This window comes from Spinacia oleracea, chromosome 2 (genome assembly GCF_020520425.1).
Source record: "Spinacia oleracea cultivar Varoflay chromosome 2, BTI_SOV_V1, whole genome shotgun sequence".
Classification (NCBI taxonomy): domain Eukaryota; kingdom Viridiplantae; phylum Streptophyta; class Magnoliopsida; order Caryophyllales; family Amaranthaceae; genus Spinacia; species Spinacia oleracea.
The window spans coordinates 73,426,569-73,452,384 of record NC_079488.1 but is presented as its reverse complement, the minus strand read 5'-3'; the positions used below and the strand labels follow the sequence as shown (position 1 = coordinate 73,452,384).

General features: G+C 35.3%; 3 protein-coding genes and 1 long non-coding RNA gene across 8 annotated transcripts; 1 reads left to right on the top strand and 3 right to left on the bottom strand.

The window, feature by feature from the left end:
* The first annotated feature begins 2,966 nt into the window (after positions 1–2,966).
* On the top strand, positions 2,967–8,031 carry LOC130467925 (uncharacterized). Of its 2 annotated transcripts, none has more exons than XR_008927987.1 (4): positions 2,967–5,354; positions 5,478–5,504; positions 6,801–6,875; positions 7,893–8,031. XR_008927987.1 is itself a non-coding variant. In XM_056837013.1 (4 exons), exons 2-4 carry the CDS (start codon positions 5,381–5,383, stop codon positions 7,997–7,999), a joined length of 306 nt encoding a protein of 101 aa, XP_056692991.1. In that variant the 5' UTR covers positions 2,967–3,153; positions 5,229–5,380; the 3' UTR covers positions 8,000–8,031. The 2 variants fall into 2 exon arrangements, 1 of the variants encoding a protein (XP_056692991.1); XM_056837013.1 differs by having other exon boundaries at positions 2,967–3,153; positions 5,229–5,504.
* Positions 5,777–11,935, bottom strand: LOC110803394 (uncharacterized). Its single transcript, XM_022008900.2, has 5 exons — positions 11,448–11,935; positions 11,321–11,358; positions 9,211–9,481; positions 8,651–8,934; positions 5,777–6,518 (listed from the first exon to the last, which is right to left on the bottom strand). The coding sequence occupies exons 1-5, from the start codon at positions 11,823–11,825 to the stop codon at positions 6,089–6,091; spliced, it is 1,401 nt and encodes a 466-aa protein (XP_021864592.2). The 5' UTR covers positions 11,826–11,935; the 3' UTR covers positions 5,777–6,088.
* A 1,438-nt stretch (positions 11,936–13,373) lies between these two features.
* Positions 13,374–17,178, bottom strand: LOC110803400 (ribulose bisphosphate carboxylase/oxygenase activase, chloroplastic). The gene is made up of 7 exons (XM_022008906.2): positions 16,850–17,178; positions 15,788–15,898; positions 15,591–15,689; positions 15,365–15,475; positions 14,971–15,274; positions 14,378–14,517; positions 13,374–14,258 (listed from the first exon to the last, which is right to left on the bottom strand). The coding sequence occupies exons 1-7, from the start codon at positions 16,985–16,987 to the stop codon at positions 13,722–13,724; spliced, it is 1,440 nt and encodes a 479-aa protein (XP_021864598.1). The 5' UTR covers positions 16,988–17,178; the 3' UTR covers positions 13,374–13,721.
* Positions 17,179–21,252: 4,074 nt separating this feature from the next.
* LOC130466995 (uncharacterized) lies at positions 21,253–25,155 on the bottom strand. Of its 4 annotated transcripts, none has more exons than XR_008927158.1 (5): positions 24,674–25,155; positions 24,454–24,594; positions 24,160–24,336; positions 23,519–23,586; positions 21,253–21,508 (listed from the first exon to the last, which is right to left on the bottom strand). It is a non-coding gene; the product is annotated as an uncharacterized lncRNA (long non-coding RNA). The 4 variants fall into 4 exon arrangements; XR_008927157.1 differs by lacking the exon at positions 23,519–23,586 and having other exon boundaries at positions 24,674–24,871; positions 24,937–25,155; XR_008927156.1 differs by lacking the exon at positions 23,519–23,586 and having other exon boundaries at positions 24,674–24,871; positions 24,943–25,155.
* Between the last annotated feature and the right edge of the window lie 661 nt (positions 25,156–25,816).

Here is a 25,816-nt window from a genome sequence, read left to right as displayed (position 1 = left end):
AAAAATGTTATATAAGGTATTAAGGTTGAACCCCGTTAGTTGTGTTATTTTTTAAAATGACTCAAACATTGATCTAAAATTAAAAATATTAATTAATCTATGATTGGTAATTAGGTGTTGGTTTAATATAGTTGTTCTTCTTACATACCAAAAAAAGAACACATGAGATGGAATTTGATCCAAGATTACGGGTAGAGTTGTTTTTGGGTCCAATATCGGTTTGAATACGAAAACTTGAAAATCAAGACTTGAACAACGAACCAGTTTTGCTTGGGATGAACCCGAACTGGAACGGTAAAAGGATTCAAAATCCGGGCTAATTATGAAGATTTTGAAGTAATCTTAGGATGGTTGTATTGTTCTAAGGCTTGTTAGTTTTCTTGGGTTGTTTAATAGGTGTTCTTAGCCTGCTTTGTTGTTTCTGCTTCAGTTGGAATAGCTTGTTAGCACTGTTGTATTTTTTTTTTTTGAGCTATCAATGTATCTTTATTTGCCTGCCCAAAAAAAAATCTACAGAAATCGCTCTGTTTTTTGAGAAATATTACATATTTCCTCCTTTCTTATTTATATGACACAATTAGGTTTTGGACATTATTCACACAAGCTTCTTTGACTTCCTTTTGTAATTTTTACTTAAGAAAAAACATAGTTGTGCTAGGTCTTGTTAGATTCGTCTCTATAAATATTTTTTATATACTTTTTATAATTTTTTCTTATCCAAAATGTTAATGTTTGAAATTGTACATTGGTAAACGTGACTAAATAATTGACTTATGTAAAAAACGGAGTAAGTACGGATTTTTCATGAAATATCCCCGAGGTATGACTTTATTCACCAAATACCCTCGTAGTTTCAGGTATCCACCATATACCCCCGAGGTTTCATTTTCTTGCATGACGTGATCCTGTCGTCAAGTGGTCGTTAAGTGACTGTTAGAAACTTTCATTTTTTCACCATAGGTTATCTAAAACTTTCACCACATCCCTCTGTTAAGCAGCGACTAGTTTTTTAAAAAAAGTTTAATAATAATCTTTAGCTAATATTTCTAAAATATTTCTATAACTTTTGAGGGTCTTAAGCGCTAAATATATTTTTATATTTTTATAATATTGAAAAACCTCGGGGGCCTCGAAAAACCTCGCTTTTTGTTTGTAAATTCTGAGTTGGTCTCAATCTGCAGGCATTACAGTTAGCAATTTGCACATCATCAGTATAAGCAAATAAACGTTATAAGCAAGGGATAGAAGGAAAAGGAAAGGAACAGAGAAAAAGAAAAAAATATGTTCTATGATGCCATATGTTGTGTTCCGAGTTCTATTAATGGAGGTACAATTAATATTCATCACAGAGAATATACATTTCGAATTCATGTCTTTTCGGGAACCTCTCAACTTTGGAGCATTTACAAAAATTACGCAATCTAACAGCTAGTATAAAAGATAATTCGAAAAAAGCAACATTATAAAAAATATATCCAGTGTTTAATTAAGACTCTCAAAAGTTATAGAAATATTGGGCTAAAGATTTTTTTTTTTTTTTTTTGAAAACCTAGTTGTTGCTTAACAGGGGTATATGTGAAAGTTTTAGATACCAGTGGGACATATGGTAAAAAAATGAAAGTTTCTAACAGTCATTCAAGTATTCAACGCCTCAACGGTTACTTAACGGCAGGTCACGTCATGCAAGAAAATGAAACCCGAGGATATATGGTAAATACGTGAAACTATGAGCTGAGGGTATTTAATAAATAAAGTCAAATTTCGAGGATATTTGATGAAAAATTTGAAGTAGCATAAAAGATATGGGGATTGAGTGACGAAGATAGAGACGCAAAGTGGCACTTTTTGCATGCTACACTTTATCTTCTTTGGTAAAATGTGAATGATAGTACTTCAACTTTAGTCTTTGTTTCTTTTTCAACTTTCCATGAAGTGGGATTCTTAGTGGCTTCGAAGTTAAATGGTCTTGTGTGGGATTTTGTACGTATTTATTTTGGCCATATTTCCTACAAGGAAAAGAATTTATGTATGTTGATGAATTTCAGTGAATCAGTTATGTAGTTATCCTTGTGAACGGAATGAGAAGTCGACGTTGAAAGTGTTTGGTTCATAGATACGGAGTCATCTATTTTTGGGTCTGTTTATTTCAACTTATTTTGACTTATTTTAACAAAAGTAAATTTAGATAAGTTCATTTCATAAAAGTACAAATTAACACAAAAATAAGTCCACTTAAGTTATGTAAAGTTTAAATAGGTTAATTCAATCAAATTCAGTTAAGCCAAATAGAGACTAAAGTGATCGATAAAAAATGACATCTACCCGATTACCCGCCAAGTAAATTCACCCAAATCCAAAATAAACACGATTATTTCTTTATCAAACTATGAACCAAACCGAGTTGACATAATCCAAACGACCTAGCTTTATGTTCGAGACACATTCTTAAAGTTAGTCTTATCTCTCCTCCCTTCTTTTCCTTTAGACTAGTTGCTTAACCAAAAAGTTATTTTCAAATTTCAACAACGGTCCTTCATGTTTCCTCATTAAGAAAAATGATTTGTTTGAGATAGCATGCATGATACTTCACATCCACCCAACAAATGAACAATATAACCTTTCATAAGAAAGATATTTCGATTCAGTTTAAATTTTTTTTGGTGCGAATGAGCCACAAAGGGCGGGGATGAGAATCGATCCCAGGATCACCTGGAACCGGGATGGAAGCTCTAACCAACTAAGCTATCCATCACTCTCATTCAGTTTAAATGAATGGGCTCCAAATTGCATTTTGGTCAATGAAATAATGGATCGATTAATGGGTACTTTAATCAATGAATCAAAATTAGTAATGTCATTCCGATATGGTAAATTAAATTTACAGAAGATAACAATAAAGATTGACTTTGTTTACTGATTTATTTTAAATGACAAGGATAAGTACGAATTGTTGTAAATATTTTCTCTACAGGTCTACATATACGAGCATCGACCTCCTAAGAGGTGAGCCAGTTTTAACCTAATTATTTTGGTGTAGTATCAACTATCAAGACCTCCAAAAACCCTAAACAAAGCCAATTGCATAAGCTTCTCCCTAATTGTTATCAACACGTTTACACGATTAAGAGGCACCCGAGTGAACAACAAGTTAAGGTGCGTATTTTTTTTGGTAAATTAGATGGATTTTGTTCATGTGCATAATGTGGTTAATTTTATATTGGCCGCCACAAATCCCCCGCCACCCTCCTCCTTTATCTAGACTTGAGAGGGGCCGTGAATGCCGCAGTTTAATCATTTCGTAAATTAGATGAATTAATAATCATTTGATAAATTAGATGAATTAAAATGGGAGGTGATAAATCCAAGGAAATTTTTACTTAGTGAAATTTTTACTTGGATTTATCATTTGCCATTAATAATCATTTGGAGGAAGGAATTCATAATTTCAAACTTATTCATATATAAAAATTGATTCCCCAAATGTTTTTATTGTTTGTGTTAATTAATACGGAGTAATAAATTTTAGGAGGACCTTATCGAACGTCCTAGGGTTAGTTCCGTAGCTAATAGCTATAGACATAGGACGTAAAGTAGACCTAAAAAGGCTAAAAGGATGAAAGTATATAATTTTTTGGTCTTTTTTTTCAAAAAAACCCTAAATAACTCGAAATTATTGATGAAGATAATTCAACCTTAATATTGGAATAAACCGTTCTCATTTCACTAGATCTAATATGTATTAGAACGAAAATTACATATTAGATAATAAATAAGTATGTTCAAGATTTATTAATTATTCATTAGTTTAGGAAGAGAAATATTTCAGTTAAATGTTCTATAAAAAATATGGTCAAATAATAATTTTTTAATATTCGTGCATAAAGAAAACTTAACACTCTATGTTTTTTTTTAATACTAGAAACGTATTTTTACACTATTTTCATTATCTATTATGACTATCATGGGTGATTTATACACTAAGATAAAATATAGTGTGGATCTTGTTAAATGTTAATTCATCTTTATTTTCAAAATATTAACTTTTATATTTTTTTTTGCTTAAAATGAATTTAAGATATGAATGATCAAAGAGGATATATATATCGTTCCCTTAGTAGTACTAATATACATTTTGAGATCGAGAGAAAAACAGAGAAAGTAATTAAAGTGAAATGACCTTGAACGTTGAGTCTAAATTGTAGAAAAGAAGTCTAGAAAATGATGGTGGTAATACATGAACAGTCCTCCTCCAGGGGTTAGTATGATTACAATTGAGCTTCTTTTTTTCTCGTCTTTAAATTAGAACAAGATAGAATATGGGTGATCCGAATTTAAAGACTGAAAAAAAGTTGCATTTCTAAAGGGCAGTGATATACTGATATAACACAGACCAAGTTTTCCTGCTGCTTTTTTACTGATTTGAATCTTTGGTTTGATTAAATAAAGTATAGTTGCTTTGTTAATCATGCACTGTTCGCTTTAATAGTGGAATGGGATGTTGTATTATCGTTCTGCAAACATTATACTGATTGCTCATGAACTTTCTCTTTCTTTCCTTGTAATGTCTAGCACTCGGCGAGGTTATGATGACTTACATTTCTCAGATGACCTCAGTTACTATCCTGCAACTTTGAAACTGTTATAAACCAAATTTTCCTGCAGGGTTTTTTTGTTGATTTGAGTCTTTGGTCTGATTAATTTAAGTGTAATTGCTTTTGTTAATCGTGCACTTACGCTTTACTAGTGGAACGAGATGTTGTATAATCATTCTGCATTGATCATACTGATTGCTTATGAACTTTCTCTTTCTTTCCTTATGCACTCAGCGAGATTATTATCTTATGAACCCTGTAGGTTAGAAATAACTTGAAAATTAATGTAAAACACGAAAACATGCAGAATGGTTTAGTTGTATTCTGAAAGTCTGAATCTGTTGAAAATTTGAAACTTACACAAAATGTGCCTAGGATAAAAAACTCATGCTCCTAACTTCCTAAGGCGGTGCAACGATTGCACTTTGAACCAGTGCAAAAATCACAGGTACAGGTGAAATCTGAAACTTTCACAAAATGTTCCTAAGTTGAATCCTGAAAGTCTGTAACTGTTTGAAATCATTTGCAAAATAACTCATGCTCCCTCCTAGAGATTTGCCTCTGAGCCCAAGGTAAGAGTTTAAAAAACTAATGTTAGATTAATATGTCATTCAAACTGAGTTTGTTAAATTTTAGAGAAATACGAAATGGACCTGGGTAACCCAATAAGGAGGAGGAGAGTTCGATCCACTTATAAGTCTAACGGAGGTTCCACACTAAAACCAATTGGCAATAGTGGGAGTGACTTCACAAGCTTATAAGGTGGTATTTTATTTCCTTTTTCTCCAATGTGGGACAACTTACATATGAACAACATAGGGTCTCAACAGAGTTTGAGTGATATCCAATGCAAATTTGATTTTAACCATTCTGTTTTTTTTCCAGAAAGAAGGTTTTGTGCTGGTATATTCAGTAAGTCCTTAACCTTTTAGGCTTCGTTGTATTCTGTATGCTTTAATATCATGGTTATTATACAGTTTGTTCGTGTCTTTCAAGACTTTTTTTATCTTCTCACGAATTGGTGATGACGATGTAAGAAAATCACAAGTACGAAAACTCATCAGAGTACAATGTACATATTTGTTTGAATCTTTTGTAATCTTACCTGGTATGACTGTAATTCAAATTTATTTTACGGATTCCTTGATCTGCCACTGTCTTTCCCAATAGAAAGTACTTGAAAGTTATAACAAATCCCTGAACATTGGCTTTGATATTAAGAAGGGAATGTTCCAGTATATGTAGTCTTATTACATTATAGACAAACACTATGAAAATAATTCTTATAGAGTACAAGGAGAAGACATTATAGTTGTACATACATGTATCAAAATGAAACTAGCATTCTGCTATTGTTTGGCTTCCATTAGACGAATAGTTGTGTTTTATGTGACTGTCACTATTTCTTCTGAAAATTACAGCAATATTTACACATGCACATATGGAACAACCCATATTCATATCATCAACGATGCCATATTAATAGGCATTATCAGTCAAATGTGTAAATAGTGTCCAGCGTCTGCTGCGATTTGTGATATCCAATTAGCAGTACTTCCAAAGAATAGCTCCCAAAACCAAAGATCTAGAGCAAGGACTGAGGAAAAAATAAGGAGTGCCAAGGTTTGGTAACGATTTATTGGCCAGCCTGAGATCTCAGCCAGTGTCTTGAGAAATGGGAACGAGTTGCTTTGTAAAGCTCGTTTCCTTATTGCCCACGCAGTTACCCATTGAACTTGAGTAGGTACCAAGTCAAATTCCTCCCTCAACCGTCTGCCTAAATCTGGCATGTGTCCACCACCATATAGTATGGCTATCTTATTATTGCCCTCCTCAATAGCACTCTCAAGTGCATCTATTGCTGCCTTGTTTCTCTCACCAATTATAACTGACTTTTCCTCCACATCTGCTGTCACTTGCGTGAACCTTCACATACGAACAATTATCAATTAGTAAACCATCCAGTAATCCTTGGTATTGAGAACATATATGATAAAGCAAATAGAACCAGCAAATGTAAAACTGGTAAAGACCGAAAGCTGAACTCAAGTTCTTACTTTCAAGCTGACAACTCAAAAGGATAAAGAATAGATAAAACCAACAGGGAAAAAAAATAAAGTAGGAGTTTCCGACTCAATCTAGAATTAAGTTCTTACTTTCAAGCTGACTTCTCTGATACTTTCACATTTCTCTCTGATTTGGTGGCAGGTTTATTTCAGCAAGTTATTCAAGACAACAATATGATGAATGTGGATGCTATTCATACCATTATTGGCATTATTGGTAACATAACTTCTTTCATCCGACTTGCATCACCTATGCCTACAATGTTTAGATTCCTGAAGAAAAAATCAGTTGAAGAGTTCACATTTCACCCTTATGTTGCTGGGATAATGAATTGTGTCCTATGGGTATTCTATTCTATGCCATTTGTACACCCACATAGCATTCCGGTAACAACAGTGAACTGCATCGGTCTCTTTATGAACGTTTCTTATGTCATTGTATACTGGATATACACAGTTAAAAGTAAAAGGAATGAAATCAAACTAGTTTTTAGCCCGTGCGATGCACGACGGTTTGATTGTGCGACGAAATGTAGAATAATAATTAGTAGTATTTTCATGATGAAAAAAAGTTTAAAATACAATATTTATTTAATTCAAATATTTAGTAATACATTACAACATCAATATCGCAATTATAATACATACATCAGTACAATAATACTCTCTCCGTCCCTTAATACTCGACCTGTTTTCCTTATCGGGCCGGAAGGAGTATTTTATAAAAAGATATATTTAGTATAGAGTATAGATTATTACTACATTTTCACCCACTATTAGGATTTAAACTTGGTAGTATTAATACTAAATAAAATCATATGCAATAGCTGGAATCTAAAATTATTCATTTCTTAGTTTTATTGTGTTTAGTACACCTAATATAGTAATATTAAAAACAAATTATGTCTTAGTGCTGAATTGGGGGTTCTAGCTTTTTAGCTGGTATCACGCTCCTCGTTTTCAACAACCATGGTGCGAGATCCAATTTTCTCGGAGTATTCTGTGATATCTTTGGGATCGTATTCTATGGAGCACCTCTTACTTCTATGTGGACTGTTATGCAGACAAAACGTGTGGAATTCATGCCACTGTCTCTACCCCTAACTGCCTTCATTAATGGAATTGTCTGGAGTGCATATGGCCTTCTTATATTTGATCCTTATATTCTGATAAGCAATGCTATAGGAGCGCTACTTGGTGCCCTCCAACTTATATTGTATGCTGTCTACTGCAGGTCCAAACCAAAGAGCGGCCTCAATCCATCTCAAGTTCACCTATCAACCGGAAAACCAAAGGATGGCCCCAATCCATCCCAAGTTCAACTATCAACTGGCACAATAAATTTACCTACAGCTGTTTGAGATTGAAATGAAAACTTTACTTCCCTAAATTCCTTTCATTTTAGGCATATGCTTTGTGTCAAGACAAGATTTGTACAATAATCTTATTTTCTTTTATTTTTGACATGAAATTGTTTCTTTAGTAAGTGAACAAAGAGGAGAAACAAAATAAAAAACAACCTTAATTAAAGCTTTGTAATTTAGGGTTAGAATGCCCGAACTTGCAATCTCCTTAACTCTTCCAATATGTGTTTTAGAAGAGTACACAAGTCGACATGCCACTAGAACCAGAAATCATGTGATCTATGCATTCACAGCCATCACAGAATACACAATCTACATAGAGTTATTGAACCAGAAAAGGTTCAAAACAATGTCATTAACTTAATGATAAACCCCTTGACTTAAAAAGGATGGATAGTTTTCACCAAAAAAAAAGGGGGAGGGATGGTAGTGCATACATTTTTACCATCTCTACTTGCACTCTGAGGTTGCATATTCAATTTTATTTTATTTCTTTGGCCAGTTCATTATTCAACAATTGATCATGATTCATTGCAAGAGAATAAATCCAAATTTCAAAATAAAATATATGAGTTGGTAATTAATGAAAACTAGCTGCATATATTTAGAAAATTCAGCATATACTTACTCAGATGTAAGACGTTTTGCCAGGAAAACCTTCATTGCAGCACCAAAATCAAGCCTAGACAAAGCATCAAGCTCAGGGTTTTCTGATACCTGGCCTCCAACATCAGTACAGATGCCTCCAATGATAAGAAGGCCCACAAGTGGCATAGGAAGTACACGGGATGCCCATAAAAGCTTGGATCTCACAGGGTCAAGATTTTCAGGAATTTCTGTTTGTATCAAAGCTTTTGTCGATTTAATGGTCATATCTCTTGCAAATGTAAAGAAACTTTCACCTCTTTCCATCTGAAAGATTGAAAGACCAAATAAAATTATGTCAGGTTTGAAGTCTCAAGTTCTGTAGCTTGGCAACTGCCTGTTCAATGAGCTCAGTCATATTCTGCTTGTAAAGCAGATGACAAAAACCTCATGGCTGAAAGCCTAGGTTATATATGAATGTATTGTTGATAAACTTATAGAATTACTCAACTCCTTCTTATGTACATTGTCTGGAAAGTATTATGGTCTACATTCATATCCAAATTTAAAATAGGAGGATTTAAGGTGGAGAAAATATTGTACCTGAAGTGCCTTGAAGGTCTCAAAATCTAAGTCAGCATGGTACCAGTTCTCCGCCTGGTAATCAAGACAATCTAACTGGAAATCAAGCATAAGAATCCGAGCCATCTGTCTCTGAATAAATCCAAGAATATTAAAGCCTCGTGAACGGGAAGATTTGAGCCTCGTTTTAGCCGCAGCATTTCGACGGTTTTCTAAACTCTCTCTGCTAGCCACCATTTCATAAAGGACACAGTCATAGGATTCAAGTTCCTTCTGCAAGTTTGCAAAGTATCTGCACAGTAACAGACATCAGTTCATAGAAATGTGGACCACACTCCCACAGTGGGTATACATCTGAGGACAGTTGCTAGCTTTATCAACAAGACCACCAAAACAGACAAACAAACAACCTCCACAGTGCTGCCCCACCTACCAGAAAAGGGAAAGGAAAGAAAGAAAAAACAGGGATGACAAAGAAATTCACTGGTGTGCAGCCCCCTAGCAGAATTATTTTTTCGATTAGGATTACACGACTCCTATTCAATAAGACAGTTTGTAAGCTTCGAATAAACTATAATATTAACTCAACATCAAGTTACTAGACCTCCTAAGAAAGCTATGAAGCACATGAGGGTTCAGTCATGATGAGGCACTAGCTGTGCATAATCAAGCATTAGATAGTTACCCATCTGTCGGAATTCCAGATTGGTTTAGCTGGACATTTGTTTGTAACTTAGCATAGTTGTACATGCTCTGAATTTGTTGAGGAGCAAATACATTATTGTCTTAGCAGCTCCAATCGGAAACTACAGACCATGAAATACTCTAATTAGCAAATCCATTCTACTTTCAAATCTTTCCAATGATGGATTTATTTCCCAATGATGGAAAGGAAAAAGGTTCCGTTTATTTCCCATCCCTTTCCCTATGTCATATCCAAACAAGGGAAAACAAATCTCTTTTTCTTCCCTCTCTTGTCCCTCCAAATTTTCCTATCAAACATATTGTAAGAGTAGAAATTTTTATGATGGAACTGTAAGAGAAGATTTAATACAAAAACTGTCATTCCAACTTGGTATGCCATAGCATGAGCAAAATATTGAACAGACCATCTAATTTTAACCAATCATAATAACATCTTTAGAGAAGACCAGCTGACCAAGAGGTCCATATCTAATTGGGCCGAAAGCTTAATAAAATCATATTCAATTTCCTAACTCCCCACTCTCCCCGAGTTCAAAACAGAGGAATGGAAGAGGGGACACAAAACTCACATATCAGTAAAATATTGATTATACATATTCTCATGTAAGAACAGAGACACATCTAGTAACTGAAGCAACAAAAATAAATCCAAGGAACAACAAAGGAAATGGAAAAACACATTTGGAGTAAAAACAACCGACACACACAGTGCAAACGAGCATTTCATGCTTCAACATTTGTTTCAAGCATATCAAACACCCCTTACGATTGCACCAATAATGCTAATCTCATGTGTATCGAACACTGTTACCGTGTTACGTGATTCGCTAGTATGAGATTGGGTACGGGTACGCAATTCGCTACCTAATTTGCTAAATTAGACCAAAATGTACCATTTTTATGTTATAATTCGTTGATTTGGTTCGCGGTTCGTGGGGTGATTAGAGAATTAGGTAACACTGGTATGGAAACACAAACTACAGAAAGTTACATTCCCTGAAACACACACTACTAGATGTATGTATAACAACTATATATTATTCAATACTAAAAAGTCTAAATTAAGTCCATTGCTTCTGAGTTCCGACCATTCGCGTTGGTGCTAAGTCGGTGCTATTAACTAGAGTGTCTTTAAGCCTTATGTTACCAACAATTGCATTAATATTCAAAATTAGAAGTATTATTACATCGCGATTTTAAACTAACAAGTGTAATAGCACATAGATATTTTAAATGACAAATAGGATGGAGGGAGTAACATTTAACAGACTTCAGCTTAATGAAGTGAAGAACACAATTCAATTAAAAGCCATATCAATCAAATTGGTGATTCTGAAGCATAATTTGCAAAACCAATTATCAAAGCACATTACTTCCAAAACGTCGAAAAATCGAATCAAAATTCGATTTGGAGTAATTAACTTACTCTTTATCTCCAATGTGAATGGTGGAAACTAAATCAACCTGTAAATTTAGATAACAACAAATCAATTAACCCCAATTACGCCCAAAATCAAAAAAAATATATAATAAAGTGAAGAAAGGGAAATTACCTTAAGGAAAGGGCGGAAAATAGACCAAGGGAACTTCTTGCGGAAGCTAACAACAGCAGTCTGCAATTCACCATCACCACCATCAGAGCGTTTGCGAAACCTCATGAAATCGGCGATGGAATTGTTTTGAAGAAACTGTTCCGGAGATGAAGACATGGAATCATCTTCCTGCGGCGGAGATGGAGGTGTTCTAAAGGTGGAGGAAGCTCGGGGAGGAGAGAGGAAGTGGGAGGAAGATTTAGGGTTCCGGCGAGAGAGATTGAATAAGTGGATAGATTGAGGGTAAGATAGAGAGTCGGCGGTAGAGGTTGTGGTTGTCGCGGAGGAGGAAGAGGTTGAAGGGAGAGGAGATAGAATGGAGAGAGAGTGAGCTACCATTGTTGATACTACTGGATACTGGAGACCGTCAGGACTCAGTTACCTACTTACCTGATTTGCTCTGGTTCTCGTTTTTTCTGTTTCTTTCTAATTTTTTCATTTTTTTTCCTCCTATGAAAATAGAAATATCTTTGAAAGTAAAAAAAAATAGATTGTGAGGTGGAGTAATGGGTTTGTTGTAGCAATTTGCAAATCAAATTTCACTAGAATTGTGAGGTCTGGTAAGAATTTTAATTTTTTTTTCTCAATTTTATTTTTATTTTTATTTTTTTGTCCGGTGTATTATATTCCTTCCGTATTTATTTAAGAGATACACTTGGCCGGGCACGGGTATTAAGAAGAAGAATTGAATGGAATAAAATAATGAAGCAAGTGGGGTTGGGTAGATTTTTAATAAATAAACAAGTAGGGACCATGTCATTTTGGTGGGGTGGGAGGTGAGATGGGTTTATAAAATTATTTGTTTAATAGGATGGTAGGTCATAGAGTAAATTAGATGTATTATTTAATAAGATGGTGGAGTTGATAAGTTACTAAAAATGGCAAGTGTATCTCTTAAATAAATACGACCGGAAAAGGCAAGTGTATCCCTTAGATAAATACTGAGGGAATACTAAAATAGACACCATGAATAACACATGTCATTTCCTGGTGAAAACTTGTCCCACCAAAAAACTCTTTCCTAAAATGATATTTGCGTTATTTTTATTTTTATTTCTCTTTTTGTATAAACTGCTATGTATGGGAAAAAAATTAAGATTAAAGAATATTAGAGTATTAGACGATTTTGGAAATATTTAGTCAAATCGACATATTAATTATAGAAAACATTTACTCGATAGTTTGGTCAAATAAACATCCGGAGTATCAAATATAGTGGTCAAATTATCATATTCAGCATATAAAATATATAATACGTATTAGAGAGAAAAATTCATATTAGATGATTAAATAAGTATGTTTAAGATTTATTAATTACGCATTAGATTTAAGGATAAATATTTCAATTAAATATTTTATAAAAAATATAGTCAAATTTTAATATTCGAATATTCTTGCGTGCACGGGACCTAATCTAGTGTTATATAAAGAGAAATGAGGTGGTTGTAGTAGATCAAATAAAATCGTGTTGTTTGTGTAGCCGTGTGGAATAGAACAATCGAACAGGTGTGGGAGAACCTTTGCCCTTCAAAATCAGAAATATCTCATGTGTACTCAAAGGCAATTCGTCCTTGAATTAGTGCACCAACCTAAATCTTTGAGCTTGCATATTTGTGAAAGTATAGAGTAAACTCATCTTGTAACTCTAAGGTTACACATTCGAGCTTCACCATCTCCTTGTGTTTGGGAGTGGGTTCCCCTTCTCCACGTAGGCCACTAGGTCATAGTTGGTTAGTCCCCTACTCCCAAACGAATCGTGTTGGTTGGCCTGGTTCAACAAAAAACCAAAAATCTAATATCGGAGACTCATCATCTACAACTTCACAAACAGGTTTTATCAAGTTGAAATAATATCTAGTCTCTTATTGTAACATTAGAGAACAAGGCTCATCCTCAATTATTTTCCGGAGATACATTAGAATCGACATTTTTGTTCTTCATACAGAAACTTGATTTATTACAAAATTCATTGTACATTAATTTATATCAATCTTACAATCAATTAGACTTGAACAACTGAAACTACAGAAGATAAATATGAGCAATAAAAGAGGACAAAAGAATGCCTTTCCTGCAGCACCAAGAATAGAGAAGTAATGAACAGCTCTCTAATACAAAAGAATTGAGAATGATGATTGATGATTGATGAACACCAAGAGGAAAGATTGATTATAACCCCCTATCCCCCTTAACTACTATGAATAACCCCCTTCTTTGTTGGTCCACACCTAACTCTCATTGCGACAGAGATCCAAGCCCTACCTCTAAATCCTCCATAGTGATTGTCAACAACTCATCCGTGTCCATACAATCAAAACTGAGTCTAAGGTCCAAATTCTCTCGAGCATTAACCAACATCGGGTCTATCAAACCTCCGTTCATCTCTTGTCGTTGCTTTACAGTGGTTTCTCGCTCGATCAATGCTGCAATAGCATCCAGGGTGCATGCTGAATGTAGCCTGAACCCGAATAATAAGCTACTTTCTACTTGGTTATTCATCTTTACATGGGTTATGTTGGCTAGGTCCTTTGAATCAAAATCATCAAAATGGAAAAACTTAGTCACCCTTCTGCAAAATCCTTCATTGGAATATATTACCCGTTTCATAGGTTCACTGTATCCAGCAAATATGACAACTATCTTCCCATTGTCCATTACTGACATAATCTCCTCTAAAGCCTCCAACCCGTAATCCTTATCATCTGATTTCTGCATCGGTATAAGACGGTAGGCTTCATCCACAAAAAGAATCCCCCCTTCAGCTTCTTTGATCTGCCCAAAATCCCCAAACAAATTTGTTTCCAGTTAGTTGATAGCAATGTTATCACAGTTTTAAACAATTTGAGTAGTTTGGTAGGGGTAGAAAGGAGATAAATGGATAAGAACAATACCGCTCTCCTAGTCTTCGGCCCAGTGTGACCAACGAATTCACCCACCAAATCTGTTCTCTGCACTTCTGTCACTTTATCAGTTGGTAAAATTCCTACCATATGTAGTAATTTTCCAAGAATTCTGGCCACCATAGTTTTGCCTGTCAAGTAACGAAATCAATCATTCTATTGCATATGACGAACAATTATTTATATGCTCTCCTCTTGTCATGGAAGACAACAAAAAGGCACTCAAGATAATTATTTGAAACTTAAAAAAGTATAACCATGTGCTTAGCATGATAATGCATAATGCTTTACAGAAAATCTATACTTAAATTACACAGCAGGTTTTGGCCATAATAACTCTAATCTCATAACCTGTTGAAATCTACAGACTACATATATAGAGTAGTCAGCTAATCATCACTCGGTAACTTATCTCTATCCAATTTAAAATGGTTGTAACATAAATATTACGGTGGCAATAGAGTTATTCCGTGGTTTTGGCAGGTTTTGAATAGTTACCAATAAAATAATAACGACATGAAATATTCTTTCATATGAATAATAAAAAAATTCTACAGTCAGCGGCTGACAACCCAAGCAATTACCTGTTCCTGGATTGCCAAGGAATGCCATGTGCGGTGGTCTTCGAGCACCCACTTTTAATCCAAGAGCCCTACGCCTTTCATCAAGAAGCATTCCCCTCGCCCACTTCCTCAACTGCAATTTCAGGTCACTTAAACCCACGATATTTGACAATTCACACTCAAGTTCATCCATCTTAGCTTTCGTCTGACTACATTTTTCAAGAGCTCTACGCTTCCTCTGCTCCTCAAGATACTGATTTAGTATCTGCCGCAATTTCTCACCTCCGGGGCCTGGTGTTAAATGGTTCAGAGGAGTCGATCCATCCTGCATCAGAAATGCCACATAATTGTTCAATTTAAGTCAATTAGCATATACAACAGAGAAATATGCAAATCAAGTCGTCCATTGACTCACATCGTCCTTAGCACTGCAATCAGCGTTATACTCAAGCAAGGTATTGACTGTTGAGCAGTCATCTGATCTAAGTGAATGCCAAACAGCCAAATGTAAGGGTGTCATTCCATTCTGGCAGAAAAAAAAGAAAGAGATCTTTCAGAAAACAGATTTTGACAGGTTCAACTAACTATCTATACTATAATTATTATTATGAAGCACGTGGAGAGAGAAGAAAGAAAATTACATTGGCCTTGGCCTCCACAAAAGCACCATAAGAAAGAAGCAGCTTAGCAGCTTCATTGCAGCCATTTTTTGCGGCCATGTGTAATGGAGTCTCCCCATACTGCAAAACAGCACTGTAATGTTAGGTGTCAAAACAACAACAAAAGTCTAAGGTTTGCTGCAGCCTTATGCACATTTCACAAAAGGGAAAGCTCATACCATATTCTTGGCTTCCAGCTCAACCTTCTCTAATCCCGTCCAATTCAGCAAAACTTTAACAATCTCAACATTGTTGTAACCAGCAGCAACATGAAGAGGAGTCTGCACCATCTGTAATTGTAAGAAGGAGCAAGTCAGTCAATGATTGCTAAAACCATAACTTTGAATGACCGCATTATGAAACAAATCACATTCACTTCAAAATCACAGTAAACAAGGTCAATTCCCTGATCTTGTCAAAGCCAATGGTTTAGGATGTCATCATTAATTAACAATTTACTAAATTTTAAAGCAACTATTTGCCTCTATTTAGCATGATTTCGCAGCACATTTCTTTTGGAACCGGACAACCTGAAAGTGAAAGCATCATACTTTGCTCTTGGCTTTGCCTAAGCTTAGTAACTTAACAGTACATCAGAAAAATGCACCTCAAAATTTCCTCACAAAGATTCCATGGACAAGATTAAATATCTTGAAGAGAAGACCCTAATTTCATAACCAATTTATCAAATTTTATTCTCCACCCTGTGAATTTTCCAATGGCGGCACATCAAATGATCCATTCTCTTCTCAGATCCAACAGAAATTAATGGATATTGCAAATTTCAGCTCCAAATTTGCTTTAAAAACAACATAAATGAAAATACAGATCCACTATTTTGAACATAAACCACAAACCCATCCCAGAAATCACATCAAGAATCATAATTCAGCACCGACACAGTTCACAACTTCACATCATCAAAGAAAACAACAAGAACACATAGAACAGACATTATTAACAAAAATCAAAACCCAATTCTAAAATTTGACGAATAAACAAAACCCCATTTCCCAAATTCACCAAAAACCCAAAACCCATTTCAGAAATCACGCCAAAAAAAAATGATAATTTAGCACCGACAAAGCTTACATGATCATATAAAACAACAAAAACTAATACCCAGAAAACCCCATTTCCCAATTTGAACAAAAAATCAAAACCTCATTACCTAAATTCAGCAAAAATCAAACCCCATTTCCCAGTTTCAACAAAAATTAGAGAAGATGAGGAAGACATACAACGGGATTACGTTCGTTGAGAAGAGAAGGGCGTTCTTTAAGCAATCTCTGAAACCCAGAAAGATCACCAGACTGAGCAAAGGCATGAATGGTGATAGGCTTTAACGATCTTGGCCGTTGATCCATAGCCGGCGCCATTTTCCTCTTTCGATTAATAGTATGATCAATTTTGGTTGTATTAGTTGTTTCTCTCTCCGTCGTGTTACAGAGGAGAGAGAAAGTAGGAATTAAGAGGAGATTTAAAGAGGAGCAAGAGGAAGAAGAAGGAGAAGGGTGTCTGCGTTTTCAGAGAATTTCCGCGTCGAAGTCATTCGCGGTCAGTGACGAAGGTGATTCCTTTATATTGGGATTTGGAAGGTCCAAATCTATCGACGCGGTGCCTGGCTTTACCACGAACCATACTTACCACTCTACGTACAAATTTTTTGTTTTTTTTTTTTTTTTGGAAAGGTAAGATGAATAGCCATATCGGGTCGGAATCCCGCACGGGTCAACCCGCCCGGGTTAGCAGGCTAGACACTTTGAGAGTGGGGGAGTGATAAGGGAACCCTCCCTCAAAGCGTACAAATCGATCTATTGGGTTTAGTACAATACCATGCGTCCTTGTGTATAATTACGCGTCTCAAGATAGATATACCGGTGAGAGGTGTCCGTTCAATATACTCTCTTTATACTCCGTAGTTGATTAGATGGTGCACTTTGATCAACATTAAAGAGGATGTTAGTTAATTTTGTTAACATAAATTCTTATTTACAATTAATGTACAATAAATATTAACTCAAAATGCTTAAAAGTTAAGCTTACATAGTTACATATATAAAAGTTATCTATTTTTAAGTGACAAAATTTTTTCATTTTAGTAAAACTTATTTCTTCAAAATCACTAATAATGTATAAAATTAATCCTTTAAAATATTTATCTATCAATTTTTTCTTTACTAATATAAAAGTTAATCAAACCTAGGTTAAAGTTACAAAAAAAAAAAGGTTTAAAGTTATCTTGGTGTACAATAAATTTATTGTACACCTTGTACGCGCAAGACCTGTTGTTTTATTAAAATAAGATGGGGTAAGTGGTAAACCTAGTAATAAAAATATAATGTGGTACTAAACTATTCACATAATATACATCTCCGTCCCTTTTTGTTTGCCCTATTTTCCTTGTAGGGATGTTCCTTTGACATTACACCATACCTTAAATGGTGGAGTAATATTTTTCACTTGTTTTCTCTCTCTTTTCATGGGACCATGCATTTTGTTGTCATGTGTATTATTTACACTCAATTCTTAATAAAGTGAATTTCTTCTACGGAGCAAGCAAAAAAGAACGGAGGGACTAAAAAGGTAAGAAATAAATAATAAAAAGACTATGAGAGTGCGGATCATGAAAGGAGAAACATATAAAATATAAAAATAATGAAACTGCACCATTTAATAAATACGGAAAGAGTAGTGTTTACTAAACAACGTTTTTAACTCTAACGTTGTACTCAAAACGCCCATTTTTACGCAAAACGCCTACCTTTATTTAAGGAAATGTCATTTTTGTCCCTCTCACCCCACCCCACCCCACCCCACTCTCACTCACCCCCACTTCTCCACTCACTTACCCCACTTTCTCTCACTAGACCCACCACCAAATTCCGGCAACCACTATTTTTATCGGCCCCACCTTAGCCACCGCCATCATTGACCCGTCAACCACCACCTCAATTCATATCATTGTCACTCCCTCCACTCCGTGAGCTCAACCACCGGCACCTCCACCGCCGCCGCCGCCACCACCACCTTTTATCGTCATCATCGTGATTGAAGTAGAATTTTGGTCGAGAACATAAATAAATTTTATTATGTTTGTTTATATGTTGACTAGAATTAAGTTTGTTTGTTGACTATAATTAAGTAAATAATCAGTTAAGGAAAAAAATCGATTGTGTTCATTTGGAAAAAAAATTATTTAGTGACATTATAATTAATAAATGACCCTAAAAAAAGAACCTATTTAATAATACAAAACATAATAAAAAAATAATAATTACAAATGTAATAAATTTTGACGAAGAACTAATTGAGGAAAAACGACGTATTGACAAAAAAAAATTACGGAATAGTGCTGACATCCCTATCTTGTCCTATGGCGGGAATTGGGGTGGGAGCCCTATTCCGTGTTTTTATAATGGCGACAAAATAGAAAAAATAGGGAATAGGATTGAGATCCCTATCTTGTCTTAGGGCGGGAATTGGGATAGGAGCCCTATTCGGTGTTTTGTAATGACAAACAAGAATGACAAAAAAACATGGAATAGGGTTGAAATCCCTATTTCGGCCTAGGGCGGGAATAGGGATGAGGTCCCTATTTTGTCCTAGGGTGGGAATAGGGGTGGGAGCCCTATTCCATATAAACGGACAAAAAAAAATGCAATATATACACGGAATAGGGTTGAGATTGTTAGGTTATGATACATATGACAAAACATAAATCATGCGGAAAAACCATAAAGCCAGGAAACATATTATTTACACATAATCATTTAGCATAGTATAGATGCATACACTTTGTAGCGTGCCTTCCCTAGCTGCGCCCTAACCGAACAAGAACAAGTCTTTAGGACTCCAAATGTCGTCCCTCCGTAGATAGTCCACAGTACGTCCGGATCCGCCTTAAGCTTGACCAACTAGAATCGCCCTTAAGGTTGCTTAGGAATTTCGGCTATATGGGTGCAAGTGTTTGGCTGATTTTGCTTTAAAACCTTACCTTTGAATACTTCAATCGTATCTATAAATTGTGACCCTAGGCACCTATTTATAGAGGTATGGAAAAGGAATTGTAATCCTACTAGGATGTGGATTTACTAATTAGAATCCTATTAGAACTCTAAATAATAAAATCAATCTATTAGGATTAGGATTAGGATTTAATCTTTGCACGAATTCCGATAGGATTAGGATTCGTTACGAACACGAGCGTCGTATGGCCACGAGCATCGCACCACCCGCGCAGGCCTTGCGGCCCACACGAGCAGTCGCTGCTCGCAGCCCACGAGCGCGCTCAGCGCGCGCGCCAGCAGCCTTCCTGGGCCTGCCCTGCTGGGCCTGGCGAGGCTTGTGGCCTTCGTGTTGGGCGCTCGGCTTGCTGGGCGCGGGCCTGGCTTCGTGCTGGGCCTTCGTCTAGCAAGCCTCGTCCGATGCTAATTCGTACGATGCGCTTCCGATTAAATTCCCGGTTCCGGAATTCATTTCCGATACGAACAATATTTAATATTTCCGATTCCGGAATTAATTTCCGTTTCGAACAAATATTTAATATTTCCGTTTCCGGAATTATTTTCCGATTCCGATAATATTTCCGATTCTGACAATATTTCCGTTTCCGACAATATTTCCGATTCCGGCAATATTTCCATTTCCGATAATATTTTCCGATACGTACCATGTTTCCGTTTCCGGCAACATCTACGACTTGGATAATATTTATATTTCCGATACGATCCATATTTCCGTTTCCGGCAATATCATCGTTTTCGGAGTATTCATTTCTTGCTTGTGACGATCTCAGCTCCCACTGAAACCAAGATCCGTCGATTCCGAATATCCATAGATGGAGTATTTAATGCCATTAAATACTTGATCCGTTTACGTACTATTTGTGTGACCCTACGGGTTCAGTCAAGAGTAAGCTGTGGATTAATATCATTAATTCCACTTGAACTGAAGCGGCCTCTAGCTAGGCATTCAGCTCACTTGATCTCACTGAATTTATTAACTTGTCAATTAATAGTAAACCGCATGTATTAGACTTAATATTAAATGCATACTTGGACCAAGGGCATTATTTCCTTCAGTCTCCCACTTGTCCTTAGGGACAAGTGTGCATTTCCTAATTCCTTTGTCGCTCGATGCTTGCTCTTGAACATAAGGTAAGAGTTGTCATCCTTATTATGTCTAGAGGTGTTTCTCGCACTAGTAGAAAAAACCCTTATTGCAGCGGGCTTTTAGACCCCTGTTGCAGCGTACATCGTATGCTGCAACTGGGGGGCCTGCAACAAGTCTGAACTTGTTGCAGCGTACAATGTTCGCTGCTAAAAGGGGTTTTTTGCAGCGTACATATGTATGTACGCTGCAACAAGTGCCAAAAAATTGGCAAAAATTTGGACTTGTTGCAGCGTACATATATATGTACGCTGCAAAAGACTCAACTTTTTGCAGCGTACATTTATTTGTACGCTGCAACAAGTCTGGAATTTTGCGAAATTTTTTTCCCTTGTTGCAGCGTACAATATATATGTACGCTGCAACAAAGCACTTTTGGCGGGAAAATTCTAATTTTGTTTAGGGATACCTAGAGTGCCTTGCACCAAATATAGAAACCTGTCAAAACAATAATAGAATAACGCAACCTGTATAACAAATATAAAAACAACAACTGGAGTTTTGTATACTATATATCCCAAAACCAAAGTGCACATATTACATTTAAATATATGTTCCAATTTCAACATAAACATACATTTTAATATAAAATTTATTCTATAACAACTAAACCAACTCGATCAAGCGCGCTAAAGCCAATAATAAATACTTGCTGGTAAAAAACTTAGCCCATTGCTCACGAACCACATCAAATTCCTCGCATAAGGCGCAATCCTCGGAGTGTAGACCTTTACAAAAACAGAAATTTAAATTAAACATTAGATTAAATACAAATTAAATATCACATTTTAACATTCAAGAAACTAATGACAATGTCCTAATAGTCTAAAATGAGTCCTTAGGTTCTTTAGTTCAAAGTTGGGAGCGAAAATGTCATTTTAGCCTAAATATGACCTATAACGACCCAATGACCCTATAGGTGCATAAATAGATTGGAACGAGTCTTAGATCGTTAAAATTATGCATATTAAACATGTAATAAGTTTTAAATGAGTCCTTAGGTTCTTTATTTCAAAGTTGGGAGCGAAAATGCCTTATTTTAGCCTAGATATGACCTATAACGATCAAACAAGCATTAAATGGGTATAAGTAGATTAGAATAAGTCCTAGAAACTCAAAACTAAGCTTATTAATCATATAATAATTTAAAAATGAGTCCTTAGGTTCTTAAGTTCAAAGTTGGGAGCGAAAATGTCATTTTAGCCTAAATATGACCTAAAACGACACAATGAGCCTTAAATGGGCATAAATGGATTGGAATAAGTCCTAGAAAGTTAAAACTAGAATATAAAACATTTAGTAGGTTTAAAATGAGTCCTTAGGTTCTTTAGTTCATAGTTGGGAGCGAAAATGTCATTTTAGCCTAAATATGACCTACAACGACCTAATGAGCCTTAAAGGTGCATAAATAGATTGGAACGAGTCTTATAAAGTTAAAATTATGCATATTAAACATGGATTAAGTTTAAAATGAGTGCTTAGGTTCTTTATTTTAAAGTTAGGAGCGAAAATGCCTCATTTTAGCCTAAATATGACCTATAACTATCAAACAAGCATTAAATGTGCATAAACAGATTAGAATAAGTCTTAGAAACTTAAAACTAAGCATATTAATCATATAATAAGTTTAAAATGAGTCATTAGGTTCTTAAGTTCAAAGTTGGGAGCGAAAATGGCATTTAGCCTAAATATGACCTATAACGACACAATGAGCCTTAAATATGCATAAATGGATTGGAATGAGTTCTAGAAAGTCAAAACTAAGCATATAAAACATTTAGTAAGTTTAAAATGAGTCCTTAGGTTCTTTAGTTCATAGTTTGGAGCGAAAATGTTATTTTAGCCTAAATATGTCCTATAACGACCAAACAAGCCTTAAATGTGTATAAGTAGTTAGAATAAGTCTTAGAAACTTAAAACTAAGCATATTAATCATGTAATAAGTTTAAAATGAGTCCTTAGGTTCTTTAGTTCAAAGTTAGGAGCGCAAATGCCTCATTTTAGCCTAAATATGACCTATAACGATAAAACAAACATTAAATGTGCATAAATAGATTAGAATAAGTCTTAGAAACTTAAACTAAGCATATTTATCATATAATAAGTTTAAAATGAGTCATTAGGTTCTTAAGTTCAAAGTTGGGAGCGAAAATGTCATTTTAGCCTAAATATGACCTATAACGACACAATGAGCCTTAAATGTGCATAAATGGATTGGAATGAGTACTAGAAAGTTAAAAATAAGCATATAAAACATTTAGTAAGTTTAAAATGAGTCCTTAGGTTCTTTGGTTCATAGTTGGGAGCGAAAATGTCATTTTAGCCTAAATATGTCCTATAACGACCAAACAAGCGTTAAATGTGTATAGTAGTTAGAATAAGTCTTAGAAACTTAAAACTAAGCATATTAAACATGTAATAAGTTTAAAATAAGTCCTTAGGTTCTTTATTTTAAAGTTGGGAGCGAAAATGCCTTATTTTATCCTAAATATGACCTACAACGATAAAACAAGTATTAAATGTGCATAAATAGATTAGAATAAGTCTTAGAAACTTAAAACTAAGCATATTTATCATATAATAAGTTTAAAATGAGCTATTAGGTTCTTAAGTTCAAAGTTGGGAGCGAAAATGTCATTTTAGCCTGGGGTTGGATAATTTTAAACACATACTAATTCCAAAATATGCTACATTTTGTCAAGAAATGATCAAAAATAGTTTTAACGATCCCACGGCACCTCTCGGACACTCCTGCAAACTTGGAAATAGCTTTGGGCAACTCAAATGAAAGGGCATCGACAATAGCCTGTTAGAAACCATCAGAAGCCACACAGTTAAATTTATTGTGAGAGTTTTTGTAATTAAAAGGGAAGGGAAGAGAGGCTGGAAAAAAACATCTTGAGATTTATTAAGTAGATTGGTGGGAGAGTGGAGAACCTCTCGAATGTTCTCAGAGCTGTAATTGTAAACTTACACTCTATCTATCAAAGTTACAATCTTTCCTCTATCATTGTGTTGTGTTTTGCTGTGAGTTGCGTAGCAGGTACAGCAGCAGCAGTGGGTGTATTGCACTAGACGGTGCCCTAACCCGAAACATCTAGGGCATGGCTACTCAATCCACCCCCTAATGTAGTTGCCATAGATGATGCATAACCCCAACACTTCTAACAATGTTTCACTTCTCACACATGAAGCTAGTTGTAATTTATAAAATGGTTGTTTTCTTTAGCACCATTGACCAAACCCATCAAAATCCAAAAAACAAACCCACAACAAAATTGGGTGCTTCAATCTTCAAAATTACACAAAACCCTATTCACACAAATTCACAAACAACCCTAAAAACCCCAAACTAGAGAGAATATAGTGAGATAAATACCTGATCAAGAGAAGGGTTTCAAAGGAAAGAGTGAATATGAGAGAGAACAACGATTGAATTGTTCTGGGTTTCTTTATCGTCAAAATCTGAAACAGCAGCATCAGAAATTGAGCTGAGAAACTCAACAATCCCAGAAATTACTTATTCCGATTGACGAAAATCACCAGCTTCAACTGCCTGCAACAAAAACTCAGTAAAGTGTACATAGTAAACATTGTTAAAAGAGTTTTATTCAGTCATTTGCATAAATTTGATCATAAATTTTAGAAGTTTGAAAGAAATGCGGGAGGGGACCTTGGAGCAGGAGACGAGGGATTGTTGAAGGCGAAGAATGAAGGGTTGCGGAGTTTGCTCCACTGCTGCTGACATTGTTGAAGTTGTGTGGAAAAGAGGTTCCAGTATGCTGGTTTTAGCGCGATTTTGTTGCTCCTGGGTCTGGGTGGAGCAAAGAGGGATGAGTAACTAAGATATAAAAATAACAAGAAACAATTGCAAAAAAAAACATTTTCCATACCTTCTGCATCTCTGAAGCTTAAGCTCTCGCAATCTGAATACAGCAGACTCCAGCTGCTTAAGTGTATCAGTAATTATGCTATGTGATTCTTCAGACTACGACAAACTTGGATGAAGTTCTCTAACAGTTTCCTTAAAGTACAGAACACAATGAGCTCAAATCCTTCAAGTGTACGATGACCAGGTTTAGATGATCACTCTGCAAGTTCAAAGATTAAATTAATGAAAGTTTCAGAAAGAAAGGTTTCCTGATAGATAAATAACCTTAACTGAAGTTCTGATTCCTAAGAAAAGGGATGAAAGTTCTGATTCCCCAATAGACAGCTCTGACAGATATTTCAGTTCAATGTTTGTGCTTGGATTGGCATGAAACCTCTTCATGATCCAAGTCTGTATCTCCTTGAAGAGATATGGAGTCCGATTTTCCACCTTCCCATTGAAGAAGAACACAGTGTTTGTTTCTCAATTGAATGAATATTTTTCCAGGAAACCAACCTTGAAAGGAACAAAAAATTATTGTATCAATAAATGGAATTCCTAATATATATACATTTGGAGAACATTCTATTTCGTTCCAAAATTTGCTAGTGCAATCATGTCAAACATATGGGATTTCGAACATCTACTACAGCCAAACATGAAACAATTACAATGATACATCTTGAATGAGAAAACCAAACCAAATTACCAGCAGATCCCAGAGAAACTATTTATTACTGTTGGGTAACCAATTCAGATCCTAGAGAGAAAATTCAACAAAAGCAAATCAACCTAAGAAAAATCCCAGAAACATATGCAAAAAAGGGGGGAAATGCCTGAGAACCCAATAAAAACGGGAATATTCCAGCATTTTGAATATAATTTCCCTCAATATAATGAACAATATATATGACCATGGCAGAGGTGTTGATAGTGCTAAAATACTTTGTAACACAACTGCTCTAGCTTCCATACAAGAAAACTCTGAAGGGGAGAGAGTGGAAAAGCAAAGAAATTCAGAACCAAAACAAATATGGCTGATACTAATCCAGTAATCCCTACTGATTCATCAAAACTAGATACTCTAACTTGTAAGTTTTCTACCATGATCACAAACGCAAAATAACCCAAGAATAACCCCACAGCATACTGAACATACTGAGTA

Bases quoted from the DNA above. Each gene is read 5' to 3' on its own strand.
- LOC130467925 (XM_056837013.1), top strand. From the start codon at position 5,381: ATGTGGGACAACTTACATATGAACAACATAGGGTCTCAACAGAGTTTG. The intron at 5,505-6,800 runs GTAAGTCCTTAA...ATTTGGTGGCAG, and splicing joins GTTTTGTGCTGGTATATTCA to GTTTATTTCAGCAAGTTATT. The intron at 6,876-7,892 runs GTAACATAACTT...TGTCTACTGCAG, and splicing joins TACCATTATTGGCATTATTG to GTCCAAACCAAAGAGCGGCC.
- LOC110803394 (XM_022008900.2), bottom strand. From the start codon at position 11,825: ATGGTAGCTCACTCTCTCTCCATTCTATCTCCTCTCCCTTCAACCTCT. The intron at 11,359-11,447 runs GTAATTTCCCTT...CTAAATTTACAG, and splicing joins TTTTCCGCCCTTTCCTTAAG to GTTGATTTAGTTTCCACCAT. The intron at 6,519-8,650 runs GTAAGTATATGC...TCGTATGTGAAG, and splicing joins GCAAAACGTCTTACATCTGA to GTTCACGCAAGTGACAGCAG.
- LOC110803400 (XM_022008906.2), bottom strand. From the start codon at position 16,987: ATGGCGCCGGCTATGGATCAACGGCCAAGATCGTTAAAGCCTATCACC. The intron at 15,275-15,364 runs GTGAGTCAATGG...TTTCTGATGCAG, and splicing joins ATTGCAGTGCTAAGGACGAT to GATGGATCGACTCCTCTGAA. The intron at 14,518-14,970 runs GTAATTGCTTGG...GTTACTTGACAG, and splicing joins CCTTGGCAATCCAGGAACAG to GCAAAACTATGGTGGCCAGA.